The 22,693-nt window shown below is 52.1% G+C and overlaps 1 protein-coding gene across 4 annotated transcripts in view; it reads left to right on the top strand.

Moving 5' to 3' along the window:
- Positions 1 to 22,693, top strand: part of Rnf144a (ring finger protein 144A) — a 74,696-nt gene that overhangs the window by 11,326 nt on the left and 40,677 nt on the right. Inside the window, exons 1-2 of one of the 4 annotated variants that reach the window (XM_015480008.2) lie at positions 19,943 to 20,052; positions 20,906 to 21,119. The exons of 2 other annotated variants lie outside the window; for them this stretch is intronic. In XM_015480008.2, the coding sequence (XP_015335494.1) occupies positions 21,101 to 21,119 (19 nt within the window). In that variant the 5' untranslated portion in view covers positions 19,943 to 20,052; positions 20,906 to 21,100. Of the gene's footprint in view, positions 1 to 19,942; positions 20,053 to 20,905; positions 21,120 to 22,693 lie in introns of those variants that run through there. One more of the 4 variants, XM_015480011.2, reaches the window with a different exon arrangement.

Below are 22,693 nucleotides of genomic sequence, written 5' to 3'. Positions count from 1 at the left end.
CTCTCTCTCTCTCCTCTCTCTACCCCCCCCCCCTCATTTTCTCTTTTTCCGCCATTCCCAGAAGGTTTTGTGTATCATATGAATTATCTGCTCTTGAAATTTTGGTAATATGCAACTGAAAGTAAGACCTCATGATCTCTCTGTGGAAGGTTTCTGACTAGTCGATGGTTTTAGAGCTTACACAGATCCTTATGTGGTTCCTTGCACTCCTGTTTCTCTGGAGACAGTTTTCTTGTATTTTCTAGGGTGTATGCACAGTCCCTTACTTCCCATGCTAATTAGCATGAGTGTATACATAGAGTTTTAAATCTTTTCTGTTTTTCATGCCAAATCCAGTATAGACTGTCTGTCTTTGTTCTTCCTTGACCAACTTGCCTGGTAGTGTATGTTTCATTATTATTTTTACAAGAACATTTGGGCTTTGGAATTTGTTGGCCTTTTCATGTAACTGGTTTTTGTTTGTTTGTTTGTTTGTTTTTGCGTGTGTGTGTGTGTGGGTGTTTGATTTTATTCTTATCTCTTAAGGGTCTTTGCTTTTTTTCTGTTTGTGTTTAGTCTGTAGTTTCTTTTCTGCTTCCCTAAGCTGGAAATTGCTATATAATTTCTAACCCTCTTTTTCTTTTATTATAAGCAGTTAAGATTATGAATTTCCCTCTCAGTACTGCTTTAATAGCATCTCATAGGTTTTGTTAAGTTTATATTTCCATTAAATTTTTAAATTTCCATAATTTCTTATTTTTAAATTTCCATAATTTCTTCTATATCATGAGTTATTGATAATTCTTAGGATTTTTAAACATGAAAAATCTTTTTATTATTGCTGTCTATCTTAATTGCATTGAGGACAGGATACATGGTCCATATGGTACCTGTCATTTGAAATTTGCTGAGTGCTCATTTCTGCCCTAGTAAAATGTCAGTTTTTGTAAATGTTATGTGTTGTGAATTCTCAGCTTATTGACTGTGGGTTTTTATGTGTCTATTAAATCTAGATTGTTTACGGTGTTTTTTTGTGTGTGTCTTCTGTATTTTTACCACTTTTCACATTTGCTATATTAAGCAATGCATTCTGAATTTCCTCAGTGTGACAGTGAGTTGATCCTTTTTCAATAATTCTACTATTTTTGCTTTTCATATTTCAAAGCTATTGGTGTGTATGCAGTCAGAGTTATCACAGCTCATAATGAATTGAACTTTTATCACAGTGTATCTCTGGTTTCCCTGTTTTTTTTTTTTTTTTGGCTGTAAGGCTTATTTAATTAATTATTTTTGACCGGCATTTTCCTCTACCCTACAACTTCTGCTCTCCTGTTTCTTCTGGATCCTCATATATTTCTTTCTTTTTCAAAATTCCAGCTTTCACATTTCTTTCTTTTGCTGTCAAGCCTAATCCATTTATTTCTCATGGTCTTATATGTTTGGAGTTTTTCTCCATATGATCTTCTTGTTTTTTTCTTTGTGAACACATTTGTTTCTTTGTGTTCTTGTTCCCTTTGTCCTTTTACAGTTGGGGAGTTATACACTTTATTTCTCTTCTCTAATAGATACCACTGAAATTTTACCATGTGTAAAATTAAAGAAAAAAATTTTTAAAAATTTCTTAACTCCTTTCTTCTCCCAAAGCACAAAGGCCCTGAACTCTGTGGTTGGCAAAAAGACATGGGGGATCTGCTGCTGTGTGCTTTTCAGTTTTTCTGTGGCTGGTTATTTCCCGGGGGTTGGGGGTGGTGGTCAGGGAGCCTAACAGACCCTTCTTCCTTGTTCCTACAGGCCTGGTTCACGCGTGCTCCTTGGTCCAAAGCCTGTGTCCATAGTCACAGCATCCAAGCGGGTAGAGACCTTCTGCTGCTGTTTCTCTTGACCCTGGTGTGGACGGTCAATGACTAGGCAATATCAGATTGTCAGGGTGGAAAAAAGTTATGTTTTGGTTGATGTGAACCAGATGGATGACGCAGATCTCATCTGTGCGAGGCGCAGGGGGCTTCCACATCCATTGTACAAACAGAAGGAACACAGCTGTGTGAACATGAGTCATTTACGAGTGTGTTCTGGATTCATTTATTCGGTAGTTTTGTTACCCTCGTTTTTTGGAGTAATCGTGTGGACACACGTGGAGAGACCCATGACCTCCCTCCCCACACAGATAACTAGTATGCTTCGAAAACCTCTTTTTCCCTCTTTGTTTTTAGTGACTTGAAGCTGCGGGGCACTTCTTGGTCTTGTTGCTGCCTGTGGTTGTCGGGTGTGTGTGGCCCCAGGCTGGGCCCCTTAGGATCAGCACGTGGCCCTTTGCTTCTATATGACTCACTGTACGGCTCACAGGAGTCTAAATGTAGGGTTGGAGAAGGTTCGGCTTACAGATCACTGAGTTGTTCAGTGCAGGGTTTCACGGGTTCCTTGGGGCTTAGTGGAGAAGGGGCCCTTTCTCCACAGGAAGCCATTGTCTTAAAATTGAGTTAAAGCAAAATGCCAGCCAGGCCCAGATTGGACACGCTTGGATCCCATGCCATGCCAGGGAACCCACGGGACCCTGAGAGCTCGCATCACATTCGGTGCCTACATTCAGCAGAGGAGAAACCCGAAGCCAGAGGAGTGGCAGGGTTACACCAGGGTTAGGCCGGAGTCCAGGGCCCCCAGGCCCCGTCCAGGCCCCCTGCTGCCTATGGCCTATTTCTACAACCAGGTGGAGTTGTTGCCCCACACAAAGCCACTTAGGAAACGATGGGCACATTTCCCTTCTAATTATTTCCTTTCAGGTCAGCACATGTCTAGACACTTTGGTCGGATGGCCACTGCTGGCCAGTAGCCTCCGAGCTGCCCTGGTGTCCTGGGGTGTTGTCCAGCCTGGAGGACCCTGAAGGGACTCGGTCCCAGAGCGCAGGGACGGAAGCCCTGTGCTCCTGTGCCCGGTGTTTGCCGGCCTTGCGGAGCACCCGCGGTTTGTCACCGAGGAGCTGGTTCTCCTCGAGCAGACAGACCACTGCTATTTCTGGGCTGTAAATTTCCAAAGCTTCTCCCCCTCCACCTCTCCAACCACACACTGGAAGAGAAGTGTGTTTGCAGCTATAATCGGCACACTTAAATACTAGTTAAATGCACAGTGAGTACAAAATCCGTACAGCACCTGACCCTGAAAGAAGCTATAAAAATATGACAAGGCTGTGAGCCCTGTGGGGCCTGGTAAAAACACGGAGGTTCCTCCTTGGCCTTTTAGAGCTCACTGGGGGTCCAGTAATAGCCCAGACCGCGTGTTGATGGGCAGTCTGATTCATGCACGACTGTCTGACACCAAGGAGTCCGGGCTTGCCCACTGGCAAATTCTTTTCTATTTCTGCTTTTTTTTTTTTTTCTGGATTTTTTTTTAACAGATGCAAGGTAGTAGGCTTTATTTTCCAGTGAACCCGTTGAAGACAGCCCCCTTTCTCAGCATGGTCACCATCCAGTATACAGTCTGCACGGGGAAGAGTGGCAAGGCAGGGGGCAGGAGCTGGAGGTGCTGGCGTGGAGTAGAGGCCCTGGGCTCCTCGGCTCCAGCCTCCGTGGGCCCCTCTGTGCGCTGTCTTTCATCTCTTTTCTGGAGTCACCTCGTGGATCCTGGGGCAGTGCCCTTAGCAGAAGAGCAGCTCCTGTTAGCCCACACTGCGGATGGCAGGGCAGAGGTGTCCGGGGCTGCTGGAAGAGCCCCTGGCCTCATGGTAGCTTCCAGTTGGGTCTTGAGTCTGGAAATCTCTTAAGATGGAGAGTCTTTGCTTCCCATGGACCTCCCTTCTCCTCGATGGTGCTGTTTTCATCTAGTGTTATCCTGCGATGCTGCTCCGCTTCAATCCGAAAATAGCCCTCCACCCTGGAAGGCTTGGGGTGTGTGTGCACCCCTCATGCCTGTGCTGAGGAAAACACGCCGAGCCCCTTAGACTCTTCCTCACCTCAGCAAAGTTCTGTTTTCTCTGCCCCGATGCTGCAGAGGTTCATTCTTAAATGACAGTGTATTAAGGGACACTCTACTGAAAGCTCCATCTGTGGCTTCCTGGGCCGTAGCTCCTGGTCCAGGTGCATCCTCACCTCCCAGGCCCTCAGCTCTTCCCCATCAGGGAACTGGGAGGACCCACCGTCGACCCACAGGCCATAGCTGTCCTTTCCCTCCTTGGTCAGGTGTCTGCAGAAAGCTTTCCCGAGAGCAAGTCTGTTTGAGAAACCCCTTCTCGGTCCCATGTGCCTCTGTTGAAACCACGCCCTCGCCCCTGCTCCCAGGGATGTCCTAGCTGTGACTGGGCTCTGAGTTCCGTGCAGAAGCCATGCATTTGCTAGGTGCTGAGTTTGCTGGGATGTTAGAAGGCACTCAGTGAATGTTTGCTGAACGAAGTAATTGCATTTTCTTAATATTTATTTTTTAGTCGTAGTTGGACACAATACCTTTATTTTACTTATTTATTTTTTATGTGGTGCTGAGGATTGAACCCAGGTCCTCACGTGTGCTAGGCGAGCCCTCTACCGCTGAGCCCCAACGCCAGCCCCAGTAATTGCATTTTAAAAATACCCCATTCTAATCCCCTGATATGTGTGCAAAGTGTGGCTGTTTGGAAAGAAGCAAATGTGTGCTCAGAGGAAACTGGTCCAGTGGTGTCCCCTTTGGCACTGGTAGTCCTAGGCTCAAAAGACGCTGCACAGAGAGCTGTGGCATTGGTGGGAGAGTGGGCACCCTGCCTTGTGTGACTGTATGACTCGGTCGACTCTCAGAGTCCCTGGGCTTGGGGAGCCTTCAGCTGTGAGCCTCTTGTGACAGCCTCGAGAACACCTGAGGCATATTCTCAGAGCTACCTCTTTTCAAATGCATTTTAAAGATTTTTAAATTAGCTTAATATTGTTGTTATTATTATTATTATTTCAGTACTGGAGATTGAATTCAAGGGCACTCTATTACTGAGCTATATCCCCAATCCTTTTTATTTTTTATTTTGAGACACGGTTTCACCAAGTTTCCCAAGGCGGCTTTGAATTTGCAGTCCTCCTGCCTCAGCCTCCTGGGTCTCTGGGATTATAGGCGTGCTCCACCATGCCTGGAAAAAATGCTTTTATTTTAAGTAAAAGAAGTGTCTTTGCTTCCTCCTACCGACTCTCCAATCTTGAGCTGTATGTCGCCTGGAGGTGCCGTGGCCCGTTGCAGGCTCCCTGCCCACTCAGTCCCCGTGTGTCTGTTTTTAGCAGCTCCTTATTGGGTCCTTGGTGTTTCTTTTGGGGCTGCCGCTGAGGCTGCCTAATCTTGGAAGCATCTAGTTAGGCAGTGACAGACTGGGGTGGGGCTCGGGATGGATTTCCAGGGATGCACATGGGCTGCTGGAGGGCTGTGGTCACGTTGCCCTGGAAAGTGACAGATGAGAGATGGAAGCACAGGGCGACTGAGAAAGACGGTGTGTCTTCTGCAGTCACCGCGTGGCGGGCCCGAGTCTGCCCTGAAAGCCGGAACTTGATCACCACTGGGCTGGACCTGGGCAGCCATCTGCATGTCCCCACTCTGGGCTGACACTCCTGGTGAAGAGCAGAAAGGAATGGTTTATAATAAGGATACACTTGTCTTGTTTACTTCCTCTTCTTTGGTTATCACTGCTTAGGGACAGAAAAAAGGACGTTGTACATTGGCTCAAGCAGCTTTCTAAAAAGCAAGCCTCAGACCCCATGGCTTGGGGTCCCTGGCCCCTTAGTACTGATTTACAGAACCAAGCCTTGTGGCCCATCGAGGGTGCTTTTGGTGGCTCAGGCTCCTTTTGTGGCATTATCTGCCCCAGGCGGTGACTCACACCTCCAGCCTGCTTACGTGGCAGCCTCTCTCCTGAATCACAGTGGTCAGTTTGTGGGACTTTGATGTGGCTTATTTTGTGCCAAACCACAACCTCTGGGTCCACTATTCTGGGAAAGTCCATGTGACCATAATTGATTTCCCAGAGGGTCCCTACTGGCTGCTCCTTCCCAGTCCCAGGATACTTCTGTGGAGTCTGGGGGAGAAGGCCCAGAGGCCTGGGCCTGGACGGATGCTGGGGCGGTTCCCACTTTGCCCAAGGCACCTGCCAGCACAGGACTTTGAGAGATTGCCACCTCTCTTCCAACCACAGGGTCCTGGCCCTCGGGGCAGGTGGCCCAACTGCCTTTGCAGGACCCTGGCCCACATGGTGTTGTGAAATCGCAGTGTGTTCACTCTGCAGGGCTCTCAGTGCTAAGTGGGCCACGGGTTCACAAACTGGTTTCGTTTTGGCATTTTTCCCCCTGAATCAAACATCGTGTGTGACTGAGCTGGGGTGGAGGACCTGGGCCCTTCCCTCCTCCACGATGTCCTTGCTGCTCGGGCTGCTTCTCTGTCCTGCACTGGCTGTCTGTTGTCCCAGGTGGCCCAAGGCCTGTGGTGCCGGTTGCCTGTCCAGGGGCCCAGGTGTGCCTGAGCAGGAGGGCCCTTGAGCTGCTTACCCTCTGTCCCCACGCAGGCTCACTGTGAACATGTGGACAGTTTACTGTCCTGCATGGTCTCCAGGAATTAGCTCTCCTGTCCAAGGGCCTGGCTGTAAGGAAGCCTGAAGGCTCATGGTCCCACCTCCTGTCACCCAGGCACCAAAGGGGGGCTGATATTTTCACCCAACCATAAGAGACAGCCAGCCCCACGCAGCTGCTTCCTGAATCACCTGCAATTATGATGGGGCGTGTTTATGTTTAATATTTGGGAGGCTTTTTTTTTTTTTTAAAGAAAGTTTAAAAGCCACCATCCTCTGCAGTTTTGTGATGACTATAGTCAACTACATCATTTAGAGAACTGTTTCTTGATGAGGACCTCCGGTGGCCATGTGTGCATGGCATTGACACATGTGCCTGGATCGGTTCACCCCCGAGGCAGACACCACCCTGGACTCACATGTTTCATTGATCCACCCTCTCGATGGGGGGCAGGTCCAGGCCTGCCCTCCTGTGGGTAAGGGTCTGCCCGGGATGTCCCTGGTGCTTCCTTTAACAGGCCCCTTTTCTGGGGAGTTTGCACAGCTCTGCCTGTTCTCCCCGGGCCTTCGCCTCAGCACTGGCTCTTCCGTGCCCATGTTGCAAAAGCAAACAGTAGAGCTTGGTATTAAGAAGCTGCTGCTTGCCCCACACACCCGCTAAAGGATGTCTGAGCAGCAGGTTGGGACCGGGGCTTGGTGTCTCCTGGGTGACGTGGTGATATGGAGCTGGGGTGTGCAGGCTGAGATTCAGGCCCGTCTGGAAGGCCCTGGGTGCCGTGCGGAGACCTGCCCTTTCTCTGGCTGCTGGGCCTCCTAGTTGCACTTCAGACCCTCCTGCAGGACAGCCCGCGTGGGGTCATTGCACAGCAGCCTTGCTCCTCTGATGCTTCCCTTCCTGCCCACGAGCAGGGGACAGAGGAAGCTTACACAGGAACACCCTTAGACCCATCCTGAATGCCCCTCTGGGGGAGGACAGGGCCTCCAAACCCAGGGGTGAGGCTGGCCATCTGATACTCAGAAGCATCCCGGCCCATCTGGGACTCCCAGGACCCCTCTCTGGGGCTTGGTGCCATGCAGGTTGGGAACTTTCACAGTTTGTTCTTCCCGCAGGATGTCTGGGGGTTGCCAGGAGATGGAAAATATGGAAAGGAAACAGGAGGTGGGAGGTGGTGGGAGGGAAAGGTGAGCCTAGACCTCAGCAGGATTCTAGAGTGAGCTCCGGAGACGGATCAGGCTTCGGGTGCACACCCAGGGCAGAGCTCCTGGGTTCTCGGGACTTACTAGCACAGGGCTGGTGTCTCATCTGCAGGTGCCACCTGCATCTGCCCTCCTAGGAGCTCGCTCACTCTCTGTGCTCCTCTGTTTCCTGAGCCCTCGCAGCTCTCACGTTCCGGGGCTCTGTGGAGATGCGCAGCCTGCCCTGGTGTCTGGGAGGGTGGCAGTGGAGCTGCTGCAGAGCTGGGTGGAAACACCGGAGGGAGGAGGAGAGGGAGAGCGTGTTGCTCTGCTGTTCTGCTCCGCAAAGCTCTGGATTCTTCTTGGTTTCCCCTGGAGTGGGCCAGAGAAGGCGGTCCGAGGAGACACCTGTCTGGAATGGGATCTTTGCACAGAGCCACGGGCACTGGGGCTTCCAGATGCCCTCTTCAGTCGGCCTTACTATTCTAAGTGAGCCTGGCTGCAGTTGGCTGCCGGCTAAGGAGAGAGTTTTTGCTTTGTCCCTAGGGAACCGAGTCCATTGGGCTTCTGGGTCAGCAAGAGCAGCCACAGAGGTACTGTGGGCAGCAAGTACCGCAACACATCACCCAGGAAACTGAGCGCCATCTCGAGTTTAAGGAGCAAACAATTGTCACTTGCACGTATCAAAGTGCAGAGAAAAGATGATGGAAGTCAGAAGAGCCACTGGTCTAGCTCCCTCCTGGAAGAGGCATGTTTCTCCCTTTGGACCCTCGGTTTCCTCACTCACAGGAGGCGTCAGCCATGCCAGACAATCTGCAGCCCCTCCACCTCTGAGAAGTCCCTGGCAAGTGTGCTTGGGCCAGAGTGGGGCTGTGAGGACACACACGTCTCTTGCCAGCTCACCCGCTGCAGGGTTCGGGCTGTGCTTACACACAAGAGGCTTGTTTACTTCCTTTAGCAGGAAGAAACCGACGAGAGTACTGGCCTGTGCTTGATTTTGAAATTGGCAATGAAGTGATTGTGTGAAGTCATTGGTCAGTATGATGCCAATTTAAAGTGTGTGTGTGTGTGTGTGTACACTCACAAGTTTGGTAGTGAATAAAGGTCTTTCTTTCTTTTTAAGCGTACTCTGTTGTTTGAAACGAACTCTGGTTTGCTGAGTGTCTTTCTTGGTTCATGGATTTATGGTTTGTCTTTCATACATCATTTCTTTCTTTTTTTTTTTTTTAAGACAGCAGGTGAACCTTTGGAATTGAAAAAATAATAAATGCTGCGCTGTCTTTGACCTGAGGTTGATCAGCCCACGGTTGTCTTGTAGGTATTTGATTTCTGCTCTGATTCTGTTTTTCGGCCTCACTGCACTCAGATGTCATGGTGATAACCGTTGTGCACCATCGGGGGCCGACAGGAAAGACCAGGATGTTTTCTGAGGGTGGAGGTATTTTTGAGATGGATCCCGTCCGGGGTGCTTTTCACCTTAGAACGCCGACCTGGCCGGCCTTTCCTGAGTCCTGCTGTGCCCAGGGCTCTGGGAGTTGAGCTCTTGGTGTCTAAAAAGGTCTGATAGGGATCAAACCTGAGCAGTCAATGATCTGGAGAGATGAGGTCTGCACAGTAGGGACATGATTCGTATTTTGTTTCAGGAGCCACGGGGCCTGGGAGAGGATCCCTGCAGGCTCTCCAGTCTTCCCTGAGCACCTGGCTGTCCGCTCTGTCCTCCTGCCGGCTTGCTTTCCACTCCTGGGGCAGCGCCCCTGTTCTCCGGAAGCCCGCTTCCTCTTGTGTGGGCGTTCCTGGTGGGGCCACCTAGGACTAGGTGCTCTTTCGCCAGGGGACTCCCAGGCTGGGTACAATGCCACAGAAACGGTGTTCATTGCAGTGTCTGGTGGCATCTGGAAGTCCCTGAGGCTTACTAACCTGGCCACTCCTGCCGTGTCTTTTCACCAGCCACAGTCAGCCCGCTGAGGCAGGGTGAAGCCCTGTCCCTCGCCCAGGGCTCGGGCCCTCTGCAGAGACTGCGTCAGGGATCGACTGGACAGGGCTCCAGGTTGAGGCCCTCAGATGCCATTTTGATCTTTTGGGCCTTTGTGTCATCGCTGAGGGGAGATGACACGATTGTAAGGTGGTTTACAGAGACGGGTGGGTGAGGTGACTGCGTGAGAAGCCAGGAGACAAGGAAAGCCCGGACCTCGGCTAGAGCCAGGCCTCCCTGGGAGGGCCATTGGCCTCTAGAGGCCCAGCTTCCTGTGGCTCCCTTTTTTTAACTTTAAAAACGTTGTTCTTTTGGGTTATCCGTGACAGGATGTGTCTTGACATGCCGTACACACGTGGAGCTAACTTTCCGTTCTGTGGCTGTACACGATGGGAGCTTCACTGGTTGTGTGTTCACATATGAACATGGGAAAGTCTGTCCAATTCGTCCCACTCTCTTTCCCATTCCTGTGCCTGCTCCCTTCCCCCCATTCTCCCCTGTCCAATCCAACGAACCCTCGTTCCTCTCTCCCTGCTGCCTATTGTGAGTCAGCATCCACATGTCAGAGAAAACACTGAGACCTTTGGTTTTTTGGGACTGAATTATTTCACTTAGCATGATGGTCTTCGGTTCCATCCATTTACTGGCAAATGCCATGATTTCATTCTTTTTTATGGCTGAGTAATATTCCATGTGTATATATATATCACATTTTCTTTATCCGTTCATGTTGGGTCCATAGCTTAGCTGTTGTGAACTGAGCTTCTAGGAACATGGACGTGGCTGTGTAACGGTTGTACGCTGATTTTAAGTCCTTTGGGTCTATGCCGTGGCTCATTTTTGAGGACACCTCTTCTGAAATGTGCCTTCCGCGAGGAGATACTGAGGTCTAGACTGAAAGGGTGGCAGGTGACACCTTGGGCCCACAGGAGGCGTCGGCCTTCGCCACCAGAGAATGCAAGCCTGGCCTTGGGGGGCACCTGGCTGCGAGGAGCCTCAGCTGGAGCGTTGGCCGCACATTCCCATCAGCCCAGCCCTGTGCTGCTGTCGTCTGTACCTCCAAGGGCTGGTAGCACCTGGCCTGGGACAGGGCTGCTCTCTGACCGCGTGGACGTTGGCCGTCGCGTGTGGGTCCTCCGTGGCTGGTCTCCCCTGCTCCACCGCTGTTCCGACTTCCTTCCCTCTCAGGCCTGTTGATGATGGGACGTCCACGTCTGCTTAGCAGTCATTGGCCTGCGCGTGCAGGTCCAGGAAGGCGAAATGGGAGCGCCCTGCGGGAAGAGGACCTGCAGGCACCGGCACCGGCTTCCCGCCCTCCGTCCCGCCCCCGTCCTGTGTCTGCTTGTAGAACCTGGTTCCCGACTCCTCTGTGGGCCGGCGCCTGCTGAGGAACTGGACTTACTGGAAGGAGTTCACTGTGGCCCCCGGCTGCCTGCCAAGCCAGGTGGCAGCATGGCTCCCGACCCCCCAGCCAGGCAGGACAGTTGTCTTTCTGTTACCCGATTTTAGGGAGGTCTGTGTATTCAGGGCTCTTACAGAGTCTGGGGACTGTGCCTTAGAGGGGGAGGACACGGTGTGGAGTTAACTCGGGTGGCTTTGCTGTGCCCGGGTGACTTGGTGGCACCTGTGGAGTTGATGGACAACAGTGCATTGTGGAGTGGACAGGCCCCAAGTGCATGTGGAGGTGTTGCGGGATTCCATCTTCAGGATGTCCCGGACAAGGTGCTTCCCTGGCTTTCCACGCAAACAGTGAAGTAAGCACGCCACGGACCAGTCGTTCTTGGTGTCCCTCCTTTACCTGCCACATGGTCGGGGTTTTATTTGGTGGATGGACAGACAATTTGCCTGTATGTTTATTGGGATTTTCATTTAGTTACCTCATAGCTTTTTAGCAGGGTGCACATGTTGGTTTCAAGAAGAATACAAGTTCAGTGTCATTCAAAAAAGAAAGGGCTGAAAAGTCTACGTTAAAGAAAAGAATGTGTAGAGATGATTGAGGGGAAGCGGGGGATTGTGGGGATGGGAAGGACAGTCGAATGAGACAGACATTATCACCCTGTATACATGTATGACTGCCCTACTGGAGTGACTCTGCACCATGCAGAGCCAGAGGAATGAGAAGTTGTGCTTCATTTGTGTACAATGTGTCAAAATGCATCCTATTGTAAAATAAATTGATAAGAAAGGAAGGAAGGAAGGAAGGAAAGAAGGAAGGAAGGAAGGAAAGAAGGAAGGAAGGAAGGAAGGAAGGAAGGAAGGAAGGAAGGAAGGAAGGAAGGAAGGAAAGAAGGAAGGAAGGAAGGAAGGAAGGAAGGAAGGAAGGAAGGAAGGAAGGAAGGAAGGGGCGGGCTGGGCATACAGGCATGGACTTATAATCCTGTGGCTTGGGAGGCTGAGACAGGAGGACAGCAAGTTCAAGCCCAGCCTGGACAACTTAGCAAGACCCTTTCTTAACATCTATAATGAAGAGAGATGGAGAAGTAGCTCCGTAGTAGAGCCCTGCTGGGTTCACACCCCGACACACACACACCAAAAACAAACAAAATGGATAAAAGGAAAACCCAGCAAATGCCGGAACCACATAGTCACTGTTGATGGAGTTGTTCACTTAACAAAGTTGTCCTGCCCTAACCTTCCAGCCACTGTTTGCCTTATTTCCTAAGGCCCACACTGAATAACAGCAGGAGAAGGTGGTGGCTAAATGAACTGTGCAAGGACCATGGTGACAATGTTGGCCAGAGAATCTCTGGAGTATTTTAAGGTTGTAGTTATTTTTCAAATCTTGGCTATTTTCTCACCTTCCAGCTAGGATGCAGAAATTAAAAACAACAACCACTGAAGACTGAACAGTCCCGCTGGTGTAACCACGGTGTCTCCCCTGAACCTGGAAAATTGTCCCTGAGGTTTGTTTGGGGAGCTGGATAAATTGCCAGTGGAGAAATCCCAGTCCTGGAGTGTCCAAAGCGTCCCACTGTCCAGAGCGTATTTTAAGGTGAAGATTAATAGGTGGAGCTGAATTCCCTTCACTGGCCACCCCACCCTTGTGTGTTTGAAGTGCAGTAAATATTGGTGGGCGAGACCTGACCTGGAGGCTGTTTTGCGGTGGGCTGGAGAATTTCAGCTTTGTTTGTCAGAAGGATAGTAGGCAGCGGCCTGTGAGCCGGGCGGGAAGCGGGTCTTGAGGGCAGGTGCGTGGCTTTGCAAGGCTCTGCTGCAGGTGGGCGGAGGCAGGTGCTCTGTTTGTCCGTCCTGGGCATTTCTGCCTGGCGGCCCTCCTGTCCTCTGAACAGCACGGTTCTTCCCTGCGCAGACCCCTTTCCTGGCAGACTGGCTTTCTTGTTCCCTCCACCCAGGCTCGTGGCCACCCCTGAGGGCCAAGACCTCCTGCCACAGGCTGCCCTGGCAGTTCTCTGCTGCTTCTCTCCCTGTCCCCGTCCCTCCCTGAATCCAGGTCCTCATCAGTCCACACCCATCACTGTCTATGTAGGTCCTTGTCCCTCCAATGACAGTCTAAGTCATCAGAGAAGTTACTACAGTTGGAGCTTTGAAGTGGTGTGTGAAACGTGGCCCCTCCTGTACAGAGAGGGGGCTGCTCTGTCCTCTTCCTGACCGCCCCCCCCCCGGGGGGGCGTGTGGCAGTCACAGCACCGGGAAGGAGGACACTTATGAGGTCTGGTGGGGCCTCCTGTGGCCCACTGGGTGTGCCCGCCCCTCAGTGCCCAGGGCCCATCAGTGCAGAGAGCCCCTGTGGCTGGAGGGAAGCCTGGGGGACATTTGGCAGGTGTGTATCCCAGGTCCATGCCTCTTAGAGGAGGTGACAAGAGACAGACTGTGACTGTGGCTTCCCAGGCTCCCTGGCGCTCTGCAGCCTCTACCACGCAGGTGGTCTGTGGGGGTGGACCCTGGTCTTTCCTTGCTGTGGCCTTTCCCAGGACACTCCCAGCAAGTCACCTGCACAGGAATCCTGTCTCTGGGTCTGGTGCGTGGAGCCAGGTTAAGGAACGTCCGCAGACCTCTGTGCTCCCAGCTGCACACTGAGGGCACTCCCAAGGGCTGGCTGGGGACCAGATGAATTAAAGGGTATGCACGTCCTTTGAAGCTGGGAGCACTGACCCACTGGACTCCGGGACTCCTTCTTTGGAGGACGCCTGTTAGCATTTCACAGAGCACTGGGGCTTTCGGGCTGTGGGTCTCTAGTTGATGTCTGTGGCAGGAGGACAGTGCCTCTCTCAGGACTCTTAATGCTGCGACTATGGGACACTGGTTTTTGATTGTCCTCTCGCACTGTGGCTGTTCCTCCTGAGGGTGTTGCAATTCTGACAGGGAACAAAGTGGTATCGCAGCTGAAGACAGAAGTTATTGACCAAGATGGTGTTGCGCAAAGACAGCGAGGCTGGGGCACCCGGGCCTCGTGCAGTGGTCATCCCACCTGGCCAGCCCTTAGTCAAGCTCCATCCCTCTCAGGGCCACCTCTTTGAGGGCTAAAGAGATACAGTCTAGAACCTTCTGACTTTCCTTATTTGCTTTAGAAAACACAGCTTGAGAATATCCTGGAATCTGTGGGTGGAGCCTTTCCATGGGTCTGGGTGAAGGAGGGCAGGGAATGCTCAGGACTCAGAGCAAACCCGTGGTGCTCACCACCCAGCAGACTGCGGATGGCCGCGCCTTCCCTCTGCACCAGCTGCAGGCTGGGCCGCTTGCCTCCTCTGCAGGGACTCCTCTGGTGGCCTGGTGCTCTCTGACCTTCCCACAGCCTCCTCTCCAATTTTTGAGCCCAACTTATTGCCTCCAAATCATAATATCTACAAAATTTAGTGCACAAAATTAATTGCAAAAAATAAAGAGCGGATCTTGTAGGACACAAGCTTTGTGTACCTGCCACGCTCACTGTTGGCTCTCGCTAACCTGCATTCCTGAACGTCTCTCTCCCTTTTTGTGGTCCTTCCTGTATAGAAGGCGCAGCAGGTGCCCGTGGAGCCTCTGGACAGTCTGGGGAAGCAGAAGTGCTCCTGCCGGGCTCCCTGTGCTCTGTGTTCACGCCTCTGATGCCTCTTTGCCTTGTCCCTGTTGCAGAAGCTGCAGTGGCTGGACATCAGCCCCTCAGGAAGCTTCACAGGGCCCTCCAGGCACAGGAGTGCAGTGTCCCCTCCTGTGGCCCAGCCTCTGGACGCTTGCCCCATTTTATACTGCTCCCTTGTCTGGTTCTCCCTTGTCTGGCTAATATCTTTGGCTCTGTGAGACCTGGTGGGTAGAGAGGGGCAGGGTGGGGTCCCAGTGCCCAGCTGTTCTGTATGTGATTCCCATCTTGCTCATCCTGTGCCAGGCTCAGGGATGCCCAGGGCTACTGTGTGGGGTGGCCTGAGCATCAGTGTCTGACCGACCGTGTGCCTGGGCAGGGTCTGCAGACAGCGAGATGGACTTTGAGGATGAGTGGGAGACGTTCCCAGCCCTGCTGTCCAGCAGACCTCTTGCCCTCTGCACATTTCGGCAGGGCACAAGCCTGTGGGACTGGACTGCGGCTTGCTGAACAGCAGGGTCACATGTTCCAGAAACAAAGAACCCTGGTGTCTCCGTGTGGTGGGGTGGCCACCAGGCTGACCTGGGAATTGGAGTCCTGCCTCCTAATCGGTTTCTGCTGTTTGACTCTGGCCCTGGGTAAACTTAAAAATGTGGATTGGAGAGCGGGGTGCCTGGGGTGCTCCTGGCTCTGACCGACTTTGGTGTGGGTGTGAATTGAGCTCCCACTCCCCACTTATCTTTCCTGCTCCTCCTCCTTTCTGTAGGACCTGGAATGCTCTCCACTGTAGGACAATAAGAAAGTGCAAAACATACATTTCTAGATTTCCTGTCCGGTTCTTTTGACCTCCATGTGGCTTTCTCTCTGGTCTTTCCCTGCTGGTTTAAACAAGGGAGAGTTTGCGGGCCGGTTCATGAGCAGAGGCCTTGAAGGAGGAGGCTCATTTCCTTTTGCACGGACCCCGGGTGGAGTTGGTCCTTCCTCCCCAGCCCTGCCCACCGTCTCAGCCAAGTAGCTGCAGAAGGTAGGGCACCTGGGCACAGCCACTGCTGCCGAGACCAGCAAAAGCATATGCAGAGTGGGCTCTGACTTTCCCGGCCCACCTCCTCTTCCCTTCCTCGTCCCCACTCGCAGTGGGACTTTAGGCACAGGCTCCCGGGGCAGGGCCGTCCTGCAGCAGGACGGAGTGGGTCTCAACTGCTGGAGCCTCCTCCTGTATCTGTCAGAAGGTGGGAGAAGCCTCCCCAGCTGCAGAGCGGTTACGTAACTTCCCGTGTTCACCCCACGGACGCTTTGAACTGCACATGAATCTGAATATTTAGAACCTAGTTTTCCTTTTTAGAGCAACTTTCCAGGTGGGTGGGACTGAACGGAAGCAGCCCCACGTGGCTTGTTCTGTGGGCTAAATGCTGTTTCTTGGGGTGGGAATGTGGCCCTGCAAGAGTCCCCTTGGCAACCCCGCTGTGGCCTCCTCTCTTCCTGGCCTCCAGCATATGAACTGTCTTACCTTAGGGGTTGGCCATTGGCCACCCATGTTTCTTAGGACCACAGTTAACAAGGCAGCCACCTGTGTCTTGGTTGTGTCCCCACCAGGGCTGGGCACTGTGTGTGTTGATAGGGACAAGGGACAGCCTTCTGTTCCTGGGCATGTGCAGGCCTCAACTCCCAGAGGAAAATGTCCTGCAAACGTGGACATCTGGCAAAGCCCATCAGTAAGAAGGCTGATGAGGTCAGTTGTGGTTCGACAAGTGTGAGTCCTCTAATGATGGCAGTGTGGTGACCACAGCAACAGCAGCAGCATTACCAAGACGCCCAGGAGACGGTAGAAGTTGGGGTCTACAGCCGGATTGCTTTGGCTTGAAACTCGGCTGTGATATTTACTAATTTTGTGACACTAATTGTGCCTCCATATTCCCATAAAATGGGGATAAAGCTTCCTTGTCCATCTTGCTGAGAGGATCACATGGGGCAGTGTGCATCCAGGACAGCTTAAGACAGACCAGGGTGGCGAGCTGTGGTTACCAGGCGACGTGCCACAGCTGTGGCTGGGTGGCTGAACTGGGATTCAGACCTGCTGGCCCTGATCCTAGAAGATTGAAGCTTTCCAGTACAGGGTGTCACCTGTGACACTGGGCTCAGGCTCTGTGGATAAAGAGACTTGGGCTCTTGTCCCATGATTGTCACCTGTTTGTCATAGACAAGTTGGGGTAATTCTATTGCACTTTTCTCTGTTTCTTCTGTGGGAATGGCACCAGAAGGATATCATATTGTCATCAAGCCAAAAGATGAAATGCTTTTGTCAGGTGGCCCAGAGAGCAGGCTCTTCCCATCACCTGAAAGTTCCAGGCTGGGAGTCCCTGCACAGCTGCCCTGGCAGACAGGTAGGGAAGGACCACACTGGGAAGTGCCTTCGCGGCAGGCTGAAGCTCTGGGCGTGGGAGTAGAATTATAACACTTCTTTGTCACTGTACTCAACACTGTTCAGAGGCTGGGAAAAATAAGATTCTCACCACTACAGAAAGCCGTCTCTGCCCTCCAGGTCAGCCTATGGTCTGGGGGCCCAAGTGACTTTTGCTGGAGCCCAGCCTTGCCGTTGGTTCTCTCGCTATCTCTGGTGGCTCAGTCAGAGTGGGTGGTGGCAACCCAGACCCAGTGGCCCACAGAGACTGACATACTTACCTCCTGGCCCTTTACAGAGAAGGTTTTCTGACCTCTGGCCTCCACATTTCCTGGGCTTCAGGGCAGCACAGTATTCCCTGTACAAGGACGAGCGTGGGCCTTAGGATCGAGGGGTGCAGTCCCTGTTGGGGCGGTGGCTGGTGCTCACTATTTGGTCTCGGATCCGTCCTGTGCCAGCTCCAGCTCAGTATTGGAAGGTGGGAAGGGAAGCTGGCTGATTCCTGCTCACCAGCAGTGACGGGCAGGGTGGAGCCTTCAGGAGGACTGGCAGCTGGGCACTGGCCTCGTGTTGTTAAGAAGCACAAGGCTCCTGCATGGCACTCCCAGTATCATTGCAGAGCGTGATCATGCAGAGGATTGTGGGTAAGTAGCTAGAGCCACACTGTCCAGTCCAGGCCCTGTCTCCACCACGCAGGGCTCCGTGGCATCAGCAAACTCAGTTTTCTTCTCTCTGGGGGGTGACAACGCCCACCTCACCAGCTCTATGGGATGAAGGGCTGGGGTTGGCACCGTAGTCCTGCGGATATGCTACCCATTGTCTTTCCTGCTTCCTGTTGGCGTTAGCATTGCTTCCTTTTCCCTTGTGGGAAGAACAAACGCATTGGATGGCTGGCACCTGGCTCTCTTGCTCCCTGATCTGACAGACGCCTGTCTAACTCCTCAGCTCTGACAGGCGGATGAGTCAAGGATATCACACCTTTTGACAATAAAATAAATTTCAGATTTTAAATTAGGAAGAGACTCATAGGAGAACAGATACACTGACATTTTTGGAACTCAGCTCAGGGAAGAAAACGTGTATCAAAATATCATCTGGAACTTTCTCCATAATTTATACGATACTAAAATACATTTCCTAACTTTGAGCCGGCAAGTGGAGTCTGGAATGAGCAGGCATGATTCCTCGGCTTGAGAGAGACCAGAAGAGGAGCCAGAGCGTCGGTTTATTCTAAATTATCATAATGGCATTCATGTTTATTAAAATCTTTGTTATTTCTAAAAATCCATAACGTTTATGACTGAAGTCATTTAAAGTTTATACTGAGAATGTGGTGACATCTGTGTCCATCCTTTCTTGCCCTGCCCAGGTCTCCCCAGCTCATTAGGTGGCAGTTGTCATTAGAATCCCCGGGTTCCCCATGTGAGTGCAGGTGCACGCAGGCGCAGGGATGTGAGCGCCCTCTGCTCCTTGGACGCGAGGAGGCTGTGCCCTGGAGACTGGGGGCCCTTCATTCTTCCTGTAGAGCCGGTCCCTGCTGCAAGCCATCCCTGGCATGTTTCAATAACCCCCTGCGTGGGCTGGTTCCAGCCTCTCTGTGTTGCCCTAAGCACCACCAGGGCTGCCTGCCTGTGTTGGCCGCGGGGGATCATCAGGTCAGCGAGGGAAAGGCAAATTTTTGCAATTCGCTGGCACATCCCTGTTTCCCGTTTGCAGGGCTTTGCGCTCCAGCCGGGAGGTGTGCTGGTGGCTCTAGCCAGGGCCTCACGGACAGAAGGCTTTGCCAGACGGTTTGAGTGTTTGCACATTTGTTCCTAGTGAGCAGCATCTGGATGTAGTGAAATCTGCAATCCTCTTAAGAGTGCATACACTTGGGGTCATTTTTTTTTATCAGGAACCCCTGTCTCGTCCTTTGATCATTTTCATTAAGTTGTTGCTTCTTCATCTACTGATTTCTGAAGGTTGTATATATTAAGGAGACTTTTTGTCTGTGATAAGTTTTGCAGATTTTGCATTTTTATTCATTTTGACTTTCCTGGGCTTTGTGGTTTCTGAAATGTATAGCTATAAAGGCATGTTCGAGGAAGAAAAGCAACCTCTCGATCTAACCAGTGTCTTCATGTGTCTCCCTGCATCTGCAGTGACCCCATCGTGAGCACGCGGCTCTTCTGCTCACCCTCCACTACCAGCACCACTTCCTGGAGGCCCTGGTTAGAACTGCAGAGTGTTCTTCCACACACAGGTTCCCATTTTTCTGTTTTGACTGGTCTGATATCCCTTTTGAAATCAGATACTGATGCACTTCCAAATTCCTGATATTGGGAAGAGCTGCGATGAGCATCTTCATGCCCCACATTCTTGTTCCACGGATCCACTTCCAGAATCAGGGCTACTGGATTGAAGTATCTGACACTTTAAAATACGCCAGCGGTGCTGCATGTTGCCTCTCAAGACAGGCCGTGGCGCCATCAGCCACGTGTGTTTACTAGTTCCTCCAGGACCGTAACCAAGCTGTCACAGCTTTTACAATGTGCCGCTGAGTTTATAGGAGGAAAACGAGCCCCATCGTTCTGCCCACCAGTAAATGAAAGTGCAGAGAGGAACCCAGGAGCAGGGCCAAGATTGCAGAGCTGGCCCAGGGCGGGCCTCGGCCAGGAGCCAGGCCTGCCCCATCTCAGGAAGGGAGGCTGGCTCCTTTCCACACAAGTGCAACCCGCCCACGTGCAGGTGACTGGACAATGTCCTTCTGAAAATTTCAACATAAAATTTATTGGACCCAAATCAACTCTGAACATCAGTGGTCCTTGTTTAACAAGCATTTTTATTTTGCTGCTGAGAAAATCACACCTCATTGCTGGCAGTTATCAAGTCATCCACTCAGTAAATATTTACTGTCCACGTGGCACATTGTTCCATGTAGTTAAAGCTACAGGGCTCTCCATACTCCCTGGACTAGGAAGCCTTTCCCTGGCCCAGGAAGTGACTTCTAGCACTGCGGCCAGGTTTTTCCCACGTGGTAAGTTTTGGAGGGTCACTGAAACTTTTTTGATGGCTATTTTATGGAGCACACGCTCTGTGTTGGCGCTGGCATAAATTCTTGGGCTACAGTGGTCAACAAAGCAGGCCAAAGACACTGCCCTCCTGGATGTCCAATTCTGGAGAGAGAAACAGGATAACAGGAGAGAAGCCAAGCACTAGACAGCGAGGGTGGTCAGTGCTGGGTGGGATTTGCATTTACTGTGCGCGCCATGGGGAGGCACGGACTGTTCCCAGGGAGCGGGAGAGACTGATGAGACCTTGGCGTGCCAGGTGTGTGGTCAGCGGGAGCCCCAGGCGTCTGCACCGGCCTCCGCCCCTCCTCCTCCTGACACAAGGCTAAACAGGCCAGGGGAGGGCCAGGAGGCCTGTGGCCCTCTGTGGCCCTGGGGAGCAGGGATCTGCATCATTGCCCAACCTCGGGAGCCTCATAGCTGGCCTCTGTGGCAGCGCCGTGTGACAGACTGGGGTGAGGAGACGTTGATTGGACGGAGTGGGCTTGTTGTTTTTGATGCTGTGATTTTGTATTAACGATTCTCGGGTGACTGAGGAGCCAAGTAAGAGTCCTTCAGAACACCTGGTCCCATTAGACCCATTACCACTTCAGCAACTGTGCCCTCTCCCCAGGCCGCTGTCTGCAAGCACAGGGACCCCTGACCAGGTCCTCGGGGTGCGGACCCAGTGTGGAACGGGGCTGGAAATAAGCACGCTTTCTCGTCTTGTGATCTCATGGGTCTTCCCAGACAAGTGCTTCTCCCCCTGAAGACTGTTCCCAGTCCTCGTCGGGGTTTTCCTGGGAATAATTGGAAGTCTTCGTCTCTGTTTTCCTCCAGGAAGGCTTGCGTCAGTTCGTCTGACGAGGCTCAGTTCCCCCAAGGCCGGGCTCCGCACAGGCTTCGTGCCCAGGACGCTCAGGCTGGATTCTGCAATCTGAGCTCCCATGCTCTGGGTCTGGGCTCTTCTTCTCTTTTGGGGAATGTCCTTGAAATCCAAGCTCTGTTTCTGCACCTGCAGGGGTCGTTGCCACCATGTCGGAACTCATTTTGAGTAAGTTTGGGGGTTGGCTGTTCTGCCTAGTGGATTTTCAGTGTCATTCCCAGAAACATGGAGAGTGGGGGTGTCTTGCCTACTGGGAAAAGAGGATAGGAAGGGGCTTGCAGTATAGCTGTGGCTGCAGTCTCTCCATCTCATGAATCCCTCTGCTGTAGGGTCCCCTTACGAGGGAGGGGGCCTTGGGTGGGAGCCTTCCTGAGTGCTCACTGGAAGAGAGAGATGTGGGGCTCGGGGGTGTTGTAGAGAGGCTGTCTCTGCAGGGCTGTGAGAGCTGTGGCAGATCCAACCTCGGCCTTTGGGCTTCAGTGCTGACCGAGGATGTGGTGATGGATGGTGCCTCTTCTCGCAGGTTGGAGACACGCATGTGAGATGGCAGGTGTCCCTGGTGTCAGGACAGACATTGGCTGGCACTGGCCAGGAAAGACAGCAGAGGGCTTCTGTATAAGTGTGGTCGGGGATGCTGAGCTCCGGGTTTACTTCTGCATCCTGGCCCCTGAATGACCTGTTCCTTACCTTCTTAAGCCAAAGGCCTTATTGAACACCTGGTGGACTCCCTAATGCAAAAGATTTTCTTCTTATGTGTAAAAGTCACAAGAAATGCCCACTCTTTCTCAGAGGGCAACTTCTTGTGATTCTAAAGGTGAAAGGGACACGTTAGCAATTGCTCCTTTGTGTGGGGAACAGGCGTTACTGCTCATCATGAGCTTTCCTGAGCTCCACGCAGCCTGGAGCAGGGGACATGCTCCCTGGAGCTTGGTGGGTGTCGAGGGGCATTGGGCTCCAAATCCCGGACTTGCTGCTTGTGATCTTGGGATTTTGGGTGATTTGTTTAGTATCTTTCTTAAACCTTAGTTCTTAATCTGTTGAATGAAGATGATTGGATTGACTTTCCCTCTCCCTGGTGATGACGAAATTGCAGAATATAAAGTGGAAGGCAGACCCACTTCAGCTCATCCCAAGTGTATCCCAAGAGGCTGTGAAGCATGACTGGTCAGAAAGTAGGTGTCTGGGGCCCCCCAGTGTTGCCAGCTGCAGGGGTCCTGCTGGGCTCCACAGAGAGGAGGAGCCAGCCTCTTCCCTCCAAGGAAGCGGGCACTGCCCACTAGAGCCTGGTAAGAGCCTAGTATTTTCCTGACCTAGTTAACTAGGCAGCAGTGGGAAGAACAAGATACAGCAGTCTTCTTCTCTGAACAGGTTTTTGAGCAGTCGGCCCATGATACTGCCTCCCTGATGGAGTTGGCACTTTTGAGAAGGAAGAAGAGGTGCCCTGGTGGCTCTGGAGTGAACAGGAGGGACAGAGGACGGACGATTGCAGCGGTGGCTGTTTTAAAGAGAGGATCAGACGGTTGGGAGAGGGGGTGATTTAATGGAGAGTAGCCAACGTTGGGAAACGTAAGAATTGGTGGCATTAACACATCATTAGCTCTGCAGAAGTGGCTGGGGGATTCTTAGGCAAATTGTGCTTGTTTATATGAAGGAGGGCCTTTAACAGTTCTCAGACCTTTACTTCATTGGAAAAGGGTCGAGGCTCCTGACACACAATGTCTTAGCTTCTGCCCAGCCATGGC

Source organism: Marmota marmota, unplaced genomic scaffold, assembly GCF_001458135.2.
Source record: "Marmota marmota marmota unplaced genomic scaffold, marMar, whole genome shotgun sequence".
Taxonomy (NCBI): domain Eukaryota; kingdom Metazoa; phylum Chordata; class Mammalia; order Rodentia; family Sciuridae; genus Marmota; species Marmota marmota.
The sequence above is the reverse complement of the archived record's forward strand: the minus strand, read 5'-3'. Positions and strand labels throughout refer to the sequence as shown.